A 14,015-nucleotide genomic window follows, 5' to 3' on the forward strand; every position below is an offset into this window, starting at 1 on the left:
ATTTCCCAGGCCATAGCAGAAAGTTGGATCGGTCTCAAACCGGTGCCCATATGGGATGCCGGCACTGCAGGCCAGGGAGTTAACCCGCAGCGCCACAGCGCCAGCCCTCCAGGAACTAAGCTCTCTGTGTTACCTTTAACAACTCATTTGTTCCTCACAACAACCACAGAAGTCACTGGTTTAATTATTCCCAGCTTGCAGATGATGACTTCAACACAGAGACATAAGATAATGGCTAGTAAGCAGTGTACACACTGGAATACAGACCATCGGGCTCTACACATCAAGATTTATTTTTTTTTATTTGAAAGATGAAGTTACAGAGAGAGGTAGAGACACAGAGAGAGAGAGGTCTTCCATCTGCTGGTTCTCAACCACTGCAATGGTTGGAGCTGCACCGATCCGAAGCCAGGAGCCAGGAGTTTCTCTAGGTCTCCCACGCTGGTGCAGGGGCCCAAGGACTTGGGCCATCTTCTACTGCTTTCCCAGGCCATAGCAGAGACATAGATCAGAAGTAGAGCAGCCAGGACTCGAACTGGTGCCCAGATGGGATGCCGGCACTGCAGGCAGTGGCTTTACCCTCTACACCACAGCATGGGCCCCACAACAAGCTCTTAACTACTCTGTTGAAAGCTCAACAGAGACAACTGCATTTGGGTAGAATTTTCCATTTCCCATTTCCCACGGGAAATGGTTCCTAAGACACCAAATTTGCTTAAAAGGCATGTAAAATATCTAGTCCAGTTTCCCAGGCTCTGCTTCATTTAGCCCTGAATAAATCATTGAGCATTTTGACATGGGAACTTACCTGTTAACAGAAATTTTAATACAGAAAATTTATTGTACAACTTTTGCAACTTTTCTGTGGGATTAAGTTTTTCTGAAAACAACTTTAAGGGGGTAGGTATTGTGATACAGAGGGTTAAGCCACCTCTTAAGACACCCATATCCCAAGTCCTAGTTACTCAACTTCACACCCAGCTCCCGCTAATGCATCCTGAGAGGTAGCACATGATGGCTCAAGAGTTTGGGCCCCTGCCACTCACAAAGGAGAGCTGGAAGGGATTCTAGCTCCTGGCTTCAGCCTGGCCCAGCCCTGGCTGTTGTGGGCAGTTAGGGAGTAAGCCAGCAAAAGGAAGATACTCTCTGTTGTTCTGCGTTTTAAATAGATATGAATATGATTCCTCAAGAAATAGTTCCTATTGTGTCAATGCAACATGAGAACAGAAGACAATTCTTTACAAGTGCATCTTAACAGTTTTAATAGGCAATAATTACAAAAAGTAAAATGGAATTACCTTTGGGCTTTTCTAAAAGTCTCTGGCATGTTTCTTTGACTTTGGTAAAAAGTTCAGAACCCGCCAACTTTTTAGAAATTCCAACTCTCAGCATAACAGCTCCAGGTGTGAATTTTAGGAGTGCAGCCCCAGGTTCTCGTGGTTCTTTTGGATGCTTTGGCATAAGACCAGACCAGTCTACATCAATTACATCTAGTGGATCTGTAGGAAGTTGAAGTATAGTATAGGATTATTTTTCACATCAAGAAACAGCAGTTTTATTATCCACAAAAAAATATAAATCAAGCAAAATAGAGAAAATATTAAACAAAAAAGGTCTTTTTTTTTTTTTGGACAGGCAGAGTTAGACAGTGAGAGAGAGAGAGACAGAGAGAAAGGTCTTCCTTTTGCCATTGGTTCACCCTCCAATGGCCGCTGCGGCCAGGTGCTTCTCCTGGTCTCCCACGCGGGTGCAGGGCCCAAGGACCTGGGCCATCCTCCACTGCACTCCTGGGCCACAGCAGAGAGCTGGCCTGGAAGAGGGGCAACCAGGACAGAATCCGGCACCCAGACCGGGACTAGAACCCGGGGTGCTGGTGCCACAGGCGGAAGATTAGCCTATTGAGCCATGGCGCCAGCCCTTACAAAATGTCATATGCTTAAAATCAAAGCTTTTCCATAAACACTAATACTTATAGACTAAGGACCCCAAAGTCATCCTACCAAAAGAAAACAGGCAAGCTAATCCATCCCTACAAATGACTAATTTACATAGGATGCCCAGTGAAGGAACTCTCTAATTTCACTAAGATTAGATGTTTGATGTTTTAAAACTTGGTATCAGAATTATTTCATGGAATTAAAACAAGGAGCTTATTTAGTTTACATGTGTGCACAAATGCACATAACACACACAAAAATAAATTTTTAAAAACAACTAATTCATTATAAAATTCCTTTAAGAGGGATCGCCGCTTTAGTGGAGTGAGCTAAGCTGATGCCTGAACTGCCAGCATCCCACGTGGGCACCAGTTCAAGTCTTGGCTGCTCTACTCTGATCCAGCTCTCTGTTAATGTGCCTGGGAAAGCAGCAGAAGATGGCCCAAGTGCTTGGGCCCTTACACCCACATGGGAGACCTGGAAGAAGCTCCTGGCTCTTGGCTTCTGACTGGCCCAGCTCCAAGCATCACGGCCATTTGGGAAGTGAACCTGCGAATGGGAGATCTCTCTCTCTGCCACCCTGTAACTCCACGTAGCAAGTAAAATAAATAAATCTTTTTTAAAAAAACTCCTTTAAGAATTAGTTACTAAGGGTCTGGCACTGTGGTGTAGCAGGTTAAACAGCCACCTGCAGCACCAGTTCGAGTCCCAGCTACTCCACTTCCGATCCAGCTTCCTACAATGGCCTGGGAAAGCAGCAGAAGTTAGCCTAAGTACTTGAGTCTCTGTTCACATGTGGGAGACTTGGATGAAGCTCTTAGCTCCTGGCTTAGACCTGGCCCAGCCCCGGTCATTGCAGCCACTTGGTGAGTTAACCAGTAGATGGAGCATTTCCTTCTCTTTCAAATAAATAAATATTTTTTTAAAAAATGCACAGGTATATAATTTTCATTTTCCTGACCTTTCAACCTTAACTAAAATAAAAAACAGAAAATGTTAAGTGTGTTAAATAGATTTTTACAGCATGACAGGGAAGAAAGAATACTTTAACACCAGAAGTCACGTAATTTTTACGTCTAACCACATCTGCAAACGCTTACCTGGCATCTTCTCCTCATCTTGTTGATCTTCCCTCTTTTCTGCATCCCCTGCCAGAATTTCATCCAGTTCATCATCACTGATTGGCTCGTATCCTTCTCCAGCACCAGAACCTAAGGAATGTGCATCGTCTAACTTGGACTCATCTTCTCCAGCTGAAAAGACAAATTAATTTCACGTCAAAGAGAACATTAAAAAGAAAGGATGCCTAGGTCAATAAGTAAAAGCTGTACACACTAAAACAATGTGAAAGGTATTTTTTCATCAGAAAACTATTATTTCTTAATTGTTCAAACAGATGATAATTTCAAAAGAAAGCTGAAAAATAGAAATTTAATAATTTGGCCGGTGCCGCGGCTCCCTTGGCTAATCCTCTGCCTGTAGTGCTGGCACCCTGGGTTCTAGTCCCAGTTGGAGCGCCGGATTCTGTCCTGGTTGCTCCTATTCCAGTCCAGCTCTCTGCTGTGGCCCGGGAAGGCAGTGGAGGATGGCCCAAGTGCTTGGGCCCTGTACCCGCTTGGGAGACCAGGAGGAAGCACCTGGCTCTTGGCTTTGGATCGGCGATTTGGGGGGTGAACCAATGGAAGGAAGACCTTTCTCTCTGTCTCTCTCTCTCTCACTGTCTAACTCTGCCTGTCAAAAAAAAAATTAATAATTTAATTTTAATAGCAAAAATATGTTAACAGTAATATCAGAACAGATCTTAAGATTATAATTAAAATAGAAAAAATAAAATCTACTATTAACATGAGTGCTAACTAGCTGACTATGTATATTATGTTCAGTTTGGATAATAAAACTTTTAAGTCAGATAAACCCAACTTCAAAAGGTTATAATAAGTTTTATACCTAACATAAGAGTAACTTTTTTAAAGTCTACAAAGTTATTCTAAAATTTTGAAAGTTAAATCTCAGTTCATATGATTTAGCTTGTCATATGAAGAATTTTATTGGAGCAAGGTAAAAACACAAATGTGCCATTAATTCTCTCTACCTCCTGAATTTCTCTGCTTTTTCCCAATGTTTTCCTTTAGTGTATGAATACAACTTCCAGAACAATGATTTATTATATTTCAAAAATATTCCTGATACCACCCCTTGGCATAATTCTAATTATTTGATTAGTTTTTCTCGTCTCCTGAGATGAGTTTGTCATGAACTTAATCATAAAACCAGATAAATTTAGTATTTCTAATCACTAGTTTTTCATATACCTTACCAAGTCTACAACACTAGTTTTCAAGTTGCAACAGATGCTTTATCAACAGGAATTTGGGGCAAATAAAATATATGAAACAATGACATAATTCTAATCATTCTAATACTCTTCTGTTCTACTAAATTCTACATTAACTTCCCTATATTCCCACCATTTCACCTCTAAGATGATCAATTTTAATAACACTGCCATATAAGGATACATTTAAATATGAATGCACAATATGGGAATTTTAAATTTTCAACTATATCCACTCATTTTCCTACTTCAAGTAAATAAAGATCTTCACATTACACAGCAGATGATTCAACTATAAATTTCTATGGTATATTATCTGTAATAACAACTAGCAAATGATATATGTTAGGGCCAAAGGACATTGCCTCCAATCACAAAAGAACTACTACAATGACTGGTTCAATTGTACTCAATTATAGCCCAAGGTTGTACTTCCATCAGAACCAGGGCTCAAGATCTGATGCTATTTTTCCTCAAAATTGAGATGAAATTATAAAGTGAAGAAAGTCAAAGTACAATAATTTTTGTCAAGTCAAATAGAAAAAGTATGTAACAAGATGGCATATGGAGATATGTAATCCCATAACCAAAACATGTTAGGATCTGTGTATAAAAACCATTGGATTTTTATCAATGGGCCCACTGCAAATAAAAATAATAATCATGTCAGACACTTATTGTAGATAACTAGGTCAGGAAAACAGTGTCAGTACTAGACACCAGACTAGACAGTCCCAAAGAAGCAAAATTTCCAGGAGAATTCTCAGGGAAGCTATTGTTTTTGTTAATTTAGGCCATAATTTACAAAGGAGTTAAGATGTGAGGGGCATCATGTATAAACAGAATATATCTTCACTCAAAAGCCATTTTTTGTGTCCTTATGATGTAGTCATGAAAATAAATGATGAAAAAGGCAACAGTCATAACAAAGGCACATAGTATGGGGGAGAAAAACTCACAGGAAAATAATACAATGTGGGGATATGATAAGATATACAAACACGGTTCTATGAGAATTTGAAAGCAAGTGCCTTTAGCAGAAAAGTCTTTAAAGAGAAAATAATGCATAAGCTGGGACTCAGAAGTTTAAGTAAAAAAGAAAAAACAAAAAAGAAAAGATCTTGCAAGCAATGAAGAGCAGGTACAAAGAAGAGCTAGAGAATAAAAAGGTGTAAATCATTGTGTTTAATGGATTGGGGATGAAATATGGGATACTTAGGATATAAGCAGTAATATTGTATCATTTTTTAATTTGCCATATTGATAGCACTAGAGCCAAAAGTAAAATCCTTTTTCTAAAAGATTTATTTTATTGGGACAAGCATCATGACATAGTGGGTTAAGCTGCCACTCATGGCATTGGCATCCTAGTTCAAGTCCCCACTGCTCCACTTCTGATTCGGCTTCCTGCTAATGTGCATGAGGACACAGCATAGGATGGCTCAAGTGCTTGGAGCCCTGGACCCACGTGGGAGACCTTGGAAGAAGCTCCTGTCTCTCTGTAACACTGCCTATCAAATAAATATGCCATCTTGTTACTTGTACCTCAACTAACTTTATATTACATTTTCATCTCTATTTTGAGTATAAATAGAATCAAATCAAGAGCCCTAGTTCTAGCAGAAGTACAATCCTGGGGTATACCCGAATATAACTGAACTAGTCATTGTAAAATAGCACTTTCTTAATTGGAGTCAGTGTCCCTTAGCTATTACAGGTACCAGTTTGTCTACCAGATTGGAGTTGAAGGGTGGAGAGCAGAGGCAAGAGAGCTTCCACAAGCAAGGCTGGCTCTGAGTGGGTCAAAGCGTTGTTGGGAAGTCTCAGTGTTCTGACTCTAGGAGTAGGGAGAACCTGTACAGGTCTAGAATTAACTGATATTAAATACAGTTTCAGATAGTATTATTTTTCAGATATTTTTCTTCAACTAGCTTGAACAGGTGTCATTAATAATAAGTGAGTTCAATTTTTGTAAGTGATGCTTATTCTTTCACAGCTATAGATACTGCATCTAAACAATCTATTTAGGCTATTTGAAGCAAATCTGCTGTGATAGTATTATTCAAGGAAGCACTTTTTTTTTAAATATGTTTACAGGCCTTTTTCTCATGAAATTTACTTCCCCTATAAAAGAATGGAGTCAATGTATCTACTAGTGATGACCTAGCAAAAGAAAATACTTGTTTCACATGAAATTTGAAAAGGAATGGAACAGCATAACACACAAAAAGGTGTGGCACTCACCTTCGACAGTCTCAGTTCTCTCAGCTTTACTGGTATCTTCGAACCCCTGCACAGATCCCAGGTCTTTATCCATTCTTTCTTTATCCAAAGCTACAGGGTCCCGTGAACTACCGTCTGGATCTCTTTCATGTTCATTGTCCAGTTTTGCTTCACTGCGTTTTACAGATTCTATTTGAGAAGAACTCTCAAAAGTTCTGTCTCTGTCCCTATCCCTTTCAATGGAATCAGGAACTAGTCTCTCTCTTTCCCTGTCCAAGTCTCTCCTTTTGTCTCTTTCTCGTTCTCGTTCCCGCAATCTATCTCTTTCCCTGTTCCGTGGCCAATCTTTCTCGGCATCCCGGTCCCATTCTCTCTGCCTTGTGTCCCTCCTCTCTCTCTCTCGCTCTCTATCATGCTCATATCGATCTCGATCTTGAAGCCTATCTCTGCTGTCAAATGACCCGGACCTTGAGTGGACCTGTCGATCTGACTCAGGAGAACTCCTTCTTGAGCTATGGCTTCTTGAATCTTGGCGATCTAAAAATAAACATACCATATACAAAGAGTTAACACATGATAAAACAGGAACAAAACACTTAATTTGGGGTTCTTTAAAACTTATAATTGATTTTCTTGTCTATTCTATGCATTTTTCTATATTCTTTATTCTTTCTATATATTCTATGTACTTCTCTATTTTACATATTATTTATATATATATGGAAGTCAAATTTTAAGGAAAAAAAACTTTCTCAAATAAAGCACTAAGTAATATGTTAAAAAATATCATGTTTCCTTGTCTATTTCCATTACAGTTACAAGCTATATTCAAAGAAATGAGTACATTAAATGGTAAGGCAGTAACAGAACTGATAATTTTCATTACTTGATTTCTCTAATCTCTTATTTTATTTTCTATGGTCAAAAGAGGTAGCATTAGCTAAAGGAGGCATAGCAGGAAGGATAAAATTGTGGGCAGTGATTAGGGAATTGAATATATAAGCTCTAACATATACTACTACACATATACTAACATATACTACTAAAATCTTGATATTAAAATGATTAATAGCATTGAATATACTTCTATTTTAATATAGGAATTAAAGTGGTACCAACTAACATTTTAATGGACAGCTAAATCTTTTAATTCTGTAAAATTCAAGGCAGCAAATAAAATAATCAATTTATCATTACCTTGAAATTATAACTTGTATAAAACATGACTATCATAGGAAATACTGACTAGATCATAATTCAGTTTTCTTACCTGAAGAAGTACTTCGACTGGGCTCTCCACGCTTTAACTGATCAATCCTCGATTTTCTCTCTCCTGTGATTTCCAGGCTTTTTGTTTTTTCTCTGTCCCTTGAGCCACTATGCAGTACTCTCTTTCGACCACTTTGGTCATCCCCACTTCGATGGGCAGAGTCATTGGATGGTGAGCGCAGACGACCAGATGTATGACTGCGATTACTTCGATTGCTCCCAAGGCTGCTACTCCTCTTCTGATCCACTGGCTTGCGATGTGGGGTGTCCTCTATAGTAACATGACACACCTCAACTTTTTCCACTCGTGTTCTGTGGCATTTTCTATGTGAATCCTCATTGGCAAAAGTACTGGTGGTATTGGCAGAGGTGGAAATCGTGGTGGAGGAGTTGGCAGTAGCAGTGGGGGCAAGAGCAGGAGTAGCCATCGCAGCGGCAGTAGCCATAGGAGGTGGAGGAGGAAGAAGAGAGGACAGAGGAGAGGGGGTACCACCAGGAGTGACAGTGGTAGCCGTGTGCTCTGTTTCTGTCACCTCGGTACGATCAGGCACATCCTCATCAGACCAATCACTGAAAGCTGTATCTTCTTTTTTCTGAAGATCCTCTAGAATGCCATCCTTATCAGTGGAAAGTTCAACCAACTCCTCTTTAACTGTTATGGGGGGAGTCCGTGGGCCTCTTTTCTTCTTACTTTGCTGGGCGGCTTCTTCATCAGAAATATCAGAATCACCTTTGGATCTTTTACGCTTCTTTTCAATACTTTTCTTCTTCTGTCCTTTTTTTGGTGAAAATACTTGACCATCTTCAGATGCTGTCTCTAGGTTACCTCTCTCTATTCCAACATCATCGTCTTTCTTTTTCTTAATAGGTTTCTTCTGAATTTTTGCTTTTTTCTTATTTTCATCATGAACTCGATCAGATATATCTCGATCTTCAGACTGGTGATGTCCTATAATGTCCTGTGAACGTGTTCTTGAGCTTTCTAGGACTTCTATCTGTTCTCTCTGTTTATCTACAGAAGAAATTTTCTCTTTGAGTTCTTGCTCTTCATAGCGCCTTGAACTCTCTTTTCTCTCTGGCTTGCGATCCTCTTCTTTCCATCTACCCTGCCTGTCTTCTGTGAGGTGTGATGGACTGAGAGAACGCGATTCTTGTGGTCGTACAACCTGACTCAAGAGTCTATGTTTTTCATCTGGACAGAAAGACAAAAGTAATCACATGTTCACCAGGTTAACAAACACTGCATGTTATGTACACATCATAACAAGCCAATCTCTCACTTCGTTTTAAGGTTTTTAAGTGGCAACGATTTCAATTGAAAACAATATAGCTTTAGCATTAATAGCAGGAAACAACACTGACACTGAGATAAAATGTGTATTTTTTAGTCACATGAGATATTTAGAAGCAACAGAGCAAGAAAACCTTTGAAAATCTTAACTCTTGAGTTACAACTAATGGCGAAGTATGGTTTCATGGTTACAAACAAATATATGAATATAGAGAAATGGAAAAGAAACTCTGCCTACTTTTATCATCACCACTGTTGTAGGTGTCACTATCGGGAGAATGTTCACGCCGGCGCTTAGGTGACTGCCGTGGGCTAGGGCTTCCTTCATTTCGATAGCGTTTCCTAAATTGGGCAAGCAAACGCGATTATAAAACTCCAAGGAGTAAAGGAGAGATTTCTTCACTATGTTTTTTACTAGCACTTTTTAATTACAATTAGAACATGTAATGGCAGGAAAATGACACTGTCAAACAAAAGGTTTTCAGCATCTTTAATAAAAATTCTACACTTCATTTGCTAAGACTTACAGTTGTGGACTTAACATGGCCACCTTTCTTTCTTCCATATACATGTAGAATCACTCAACTGAAAACTTCCAGATTCAAATACTGCATGCAGCTGAGAAATCAATATATTAAAGTACCTCTAATACAAACACTCATCAATTTTACATTCTTATGACACAGAAATACCTTATACTGGAAAACTGAGTAAGAGAATTTTGTCCTGACTTTGGAGTCAAAAGCTTTGAGTTCAACTCATAGCCACACTACTACTTACTATGCAACTTTAAGTTTTTTGAAGTCACTGAACCTGAGCTTCCTCATCTGAAAATGGGAGGAAAATCAAAGTTCTTCTCGTAAAACAGCAATGAAGAATAAATTGTGTCAGAAGCCCAGGGCCAGGCACATTATGGGGATAGATACTGTACTGTAAATATTAGCTTCTTCCCCTTTTTAGCTCTATTACAGAATATCATGGTAGCAGATTAAGGAGCAGCCAAGTCCTAGTGGAATAAGGCTCCACTAAGACTCTGTGCTAAGTTGTTTATTTATAACAATAGCCTAGTGATGGTGAAACAAGCCTAAATCAGGGAACTGGTAATCAACCCCAGGTAAAGAACCGACATGTAGCAAGGAAATTAAAGATACATAAATTATTCCCTCTGCTTTAGCAAACTTAACCATGGCATTATCCTAGTTGGTATATAAAAACATAGTTACCGCTAGAAAGTTTGGCTTTCATGCCTTTAAAACCTCAAAACTGACCAGTTAGTTCAGGATTCTCATGGCCTGATACTGACTCAGCCAATCACTATCTGTTTCTCAACTAATGAGCACCCTAACACAGAGAAGCTGTTAAATTCTTAGGTATAACAATAAAGTGTTAGCAACCATTCTGAGACTGGAACTGACACAAAGGAAAATAGAGGAGAGATTAGATATCATTTCAGATATTGTGCCTGAGAATTTGGATAGTCACATCAGCACAAGCAAAAGTTAATCCTTGACTTCCCAGATACCTGGGTAAACTGAGTTCTTTTTGGTTTAAGAAAAATAAATAAAGAAAATGTGTTCAGATATATTATATGAGAGTCCAAGGACATGTCTTTTGCCCCCAAGAACCTACTGTAATAGCACATAGCACAAGAGAAGACAATTCCTTATCTCTCATTTTCTGCTAGCCACTCAGTGCTTATGGGGATTCCCTCATTTGTAAGCTACTGTGAATGCTCTTGTAGCACAGGGATGGTAACTCCATTCTTAGTAAGCACCTCAAGCTCATGAATGAGTATCAGGAACGACAAGGAAATATCTCCTGGAGACCAGTCAACACAAGTTCATTGATGCTATCACTCTGTGTTGGATTCTTGTTAAAAATAACATCTGCAGCAGGTAAGTAAGCCTATGTGCCACCAAAAATGCACAGATAACAAAAAAGATTAATTACGTTTGCTGGATGCAAAAAAAAAACCACAACCGAAAAATTATTTTTTCTAGAAAATTAAGGTCACTTTAAGCATTCAACATAGTTGAAATATAGGAAAAGGTTGAGAAGAGAGCTTTAACAATAAATTAAGGGACACATGTAAAAGTATTAAAGGAAACTTCTGCCTTCTTTACTGAAATGAGTCATCACCCTTACTTGGATTTCCTCTCATCATGGCCATCTCTTGGATTCCTCTCTTCTCGGATATCTTCCCGCTTTTCTCTGCGGTCCTCTCGTCCCTTGTCTTTGTCTTCCCAATCCCTCTGGCGTTCTCGCTCTTTGTCCCTTTCTCTCGCTCTTTCTCGTTCCCTTTCCCGTTCTCGCTCTCGCTCCCGTTCTCGCTCTCTCTCCCTCTCCCTTTCTTCTCGCTCTCGCTCCCGCTCCTTCTCCCTGTCTCGCTCCCTCTCTCGCTCCCTCTCTCGATCATGTTCACGCTCTCTGTCTCTTTCACGTTCCCTCTCTTTTTCTCTTTCTCTCTCTCTCTCCCGTTCCCTCGCTCTCTCTCTTTCCAGTTCCCGTTCTTTTTCTCTTTCCCGCTCCCGCTCACGCTCCCGCTCCCTTTCCCGCTCCCTGTCTCGTTCTCGTTCCCGGTCTCTCTCTCTAGCTCGGTCATCTCTTCTATCATCCACTCTGTCTACTCTTCGTTCCTCTCTTCTTTCATCACGCTCAAGCTCGTCATTCCTTCCCTGATGTCGAATTGGTGAGCTTGGTCTTTGATCTACAATGAAAATCAAGTTTTTTCAGTGATTAATTTGACAGATAACCCATTGGAAAAACAACATGGCAAATCTTAATTTTATCTGTGTATAGGGTCACACTGGCAATGAATCATAAAACCAGATACTACATTTACTTTAATTTAATCATCAACAATACAATCACCCTTAAACCTTTTAAAAATATTTTTTCTTAAAGATAATTTTATATGCCTTCTAACTATCAATTTTTCTGCTCCCCACCGGCCCCCATCCCCCCTCCCACTGATCCACCTTTGATCTTTCTCTGCATGCTCCCTACCCTACCTCCAGCCCGCTGCTCCAACCCCACTTTCTGCCATCTCTACCCTTCACCTCTGATCTTCTCTGTCCCCCCAGCAGGACCTGAGAACACTGGTGGCAAAGGATAGGGGCAGCAGGAGGTGTAGAACATAGGAGCTGAAGGAAAAAAAAAATTTCCCTCGTAAGTCACACCTCTAATTTCAGGCCAAAATATATACACATCAAAGTGCAGCTATTATGTGAGGAAAATATAGAACAAAACATGTCAAAATTTGTTGCTGCAATATCAATCTTTTATCATAAACTAGAATATTAAGGGTATTAATATCTACCAATCTCAAAATAAAGTGTTTCATATTAGTGATATATATTTATAATTAAAAACTACCTACAAATAAATTTTTATTTAATCATATAAATGTTAACTGATAATCTCATCACATTTTATAATTTTTTTCCCCCAATCTACACACAAATCACATAAACACAGAGAAAATGAATGCATGCTGCTCAAATAGCCAGTTGAGCAGGAAATTAGTCTGGGATCTTAAAAGGTGTAAGAGAATGGCATGGGATTTTCCAGAGAGACAGCTTTGAAAGTAACTACTGAGGTTACAATCTAGGCTACTGTGATGTTTTAATTTTCATACTATCTAATAATGCATATCGGTTAATCAATAAAAGTCAGATAACAATATGGCCAACAGGCTGTTAAGTATAACAGCCAACATCAACTTATTAAGTAGAATACTTTTAGGATGTTTCTAGGGAAGGGATCAATATAGTAACTTGAAGTTCCCTTCCTTACCACTGTTGAAAATTTTAAGCATTTATTCAAAAGATACAGATAGAAAAGTTCATCGAATTTTAAAGCTAAAGTAAGACAGAACCGTTTCCAGTCCTTTCTCCTACTCTTCCTTCTTGAAGACATAGAAATTCTGGTCTAGAGGTTGACTTACTAAAGTCAGAGATGGTAGACCCATTAGTGCAACAAGATTAGAGATCAATTTTCTCAAATCTTTTTATTTTAGCTGAAACTACCTTAAATTTAAAATGGTTCTATGGCACCATAGTGGATTTCCAGAATGCTATTTACCCATGTTTTAGATTAACTGCACTTCCAGTTTGGGAGTCATACTAGAATCTCAATGGTTACAAAATAACGTGAAACACATTCAACACTGCAACTAACAGGAATACATTCTTCAAATTTCTGATTATTATAATAATATCAGGGAATAGTCTACTCTCCTGACTCTTTTAGCTCTATTTTCCTAAAAAGACAATGCTCCTTACTTCAAAGGAAAAAGGAAATAACAACACCACTTTAATATCTAAACTATCTCCCCTTTCCTTGCCTCAAAATATATTCTTCAAAGATGTGCTTTCTTCAGTTATTTCTTTATCTTATTGAATGACATATCTATTCATGAAAGCTGGCAATCTCTGAGTTATCTACTAAGTATCATCAATTTCACTCCCAAAATATTTATTTATTTATTTTCTTGTCCTCATCTCTTCAGTTAAAATATTAACTTAGATCTTGATCAGCTTTTAGATGCCTATGTCATCAACGGTTAAATTGCTGGGTATGTTTGTTTTCAGTCTTCCACTTGATTTTTAGTGTTTTTGATAAAAACTCCATTTCTTCCAGCTGCTTAAAGGCAGTTATCCTGTAGGCTCTGAAGGGATATTAAAATCAAAATTTCCAGTCTGATTTCCTAGGTCATTTACAATCTGGCCTTTGGTCTCTCATCAGTCCTGCCCCTCTTCTTTCCTTCCTTGCTAATTACATCATACTATTCCAATGTCATAACATAATTCATCACTCCTTCACTGTTTGGCTTTCTTTCAGCCCTGTGTGTTTGCACATGCGCACACTCTCCTTGAAAAGTGCTTCTTCATTGTTCCTATTCACAAACTTATGTATTTCCAGGCCCTCATTCAGATGTCACCTCTTTAGGCAGCTCTCT

The 14,015-nt window shown here is 38.9% G+C and overlaps 1 protein-coding gene across 7 annotated transcripts in view; it reads right to left on the minus strand.

Moving 5' to 3' along the window:
- ZC3H13 (zinc finger CCCH-type containing 13) overlaps positions 1 to 14,015 on the minus strand; it is a 95,147-nt gene that overhangs the window by 11,320 nt on the left and 69,812 nt on the right. For 3 of the 7 annotated variants that reach the window (XM_017343485.3, XM_008259989.4, XM_051850046.2), the window contains exons 12-18: positions 12,115 to 12,198; positions 11,201 to 11,762; positions 9,294 to 9,397; positions 7,766 to 8,956; positions 6,517 to 7,032; positions 3,038 to 3,190; positions 1,299 to 1,499 (exon numbers count right to left, since the gene is read on the minus strand). In XM_017343485.3, the coding sequence (XP_017198974.2) occupies positions 1,299 to 1,499; positions 3,038 to 3,190; positions 6,517 to 7,032; positions 7,766 to 8,956; positions 9,294 to 9,397; positions 11,201 to 11,762; positions 12,115 to 12,198 (2,811 nt within the window). The remainder of the gene's footprint in view (positions 1 to 1,298; positions 1,500 to 3,037; positions 3,191 to 6,516; positions 7,033 to 7,765; positions 8,957 to 9,293; positions 9,398 to 11,200; positions 11,763 to 12,114; positions 12,199 to 14,015) is intronic. The other 4 variants (XM_070048789.1, XM_002712953.5, XM_070048790.1 and 1 more) reach the window with 2 other exon arrangements.

Source organism: Oryctolagus cuniculus, chromosome 9 (genome assembly GCF_964237555.1).
Source record: "Oryctolagus cuniculus chromosome 9, mOryCun1.1, whole genome shotgun sequence".
NCBI classification, from domain to species: Eukaryota; Metazoa; Chordata; class Mammalia; order Lagomorpha; family Leporidae; genus Oryctolagus; species Oryctolagus cuniculus.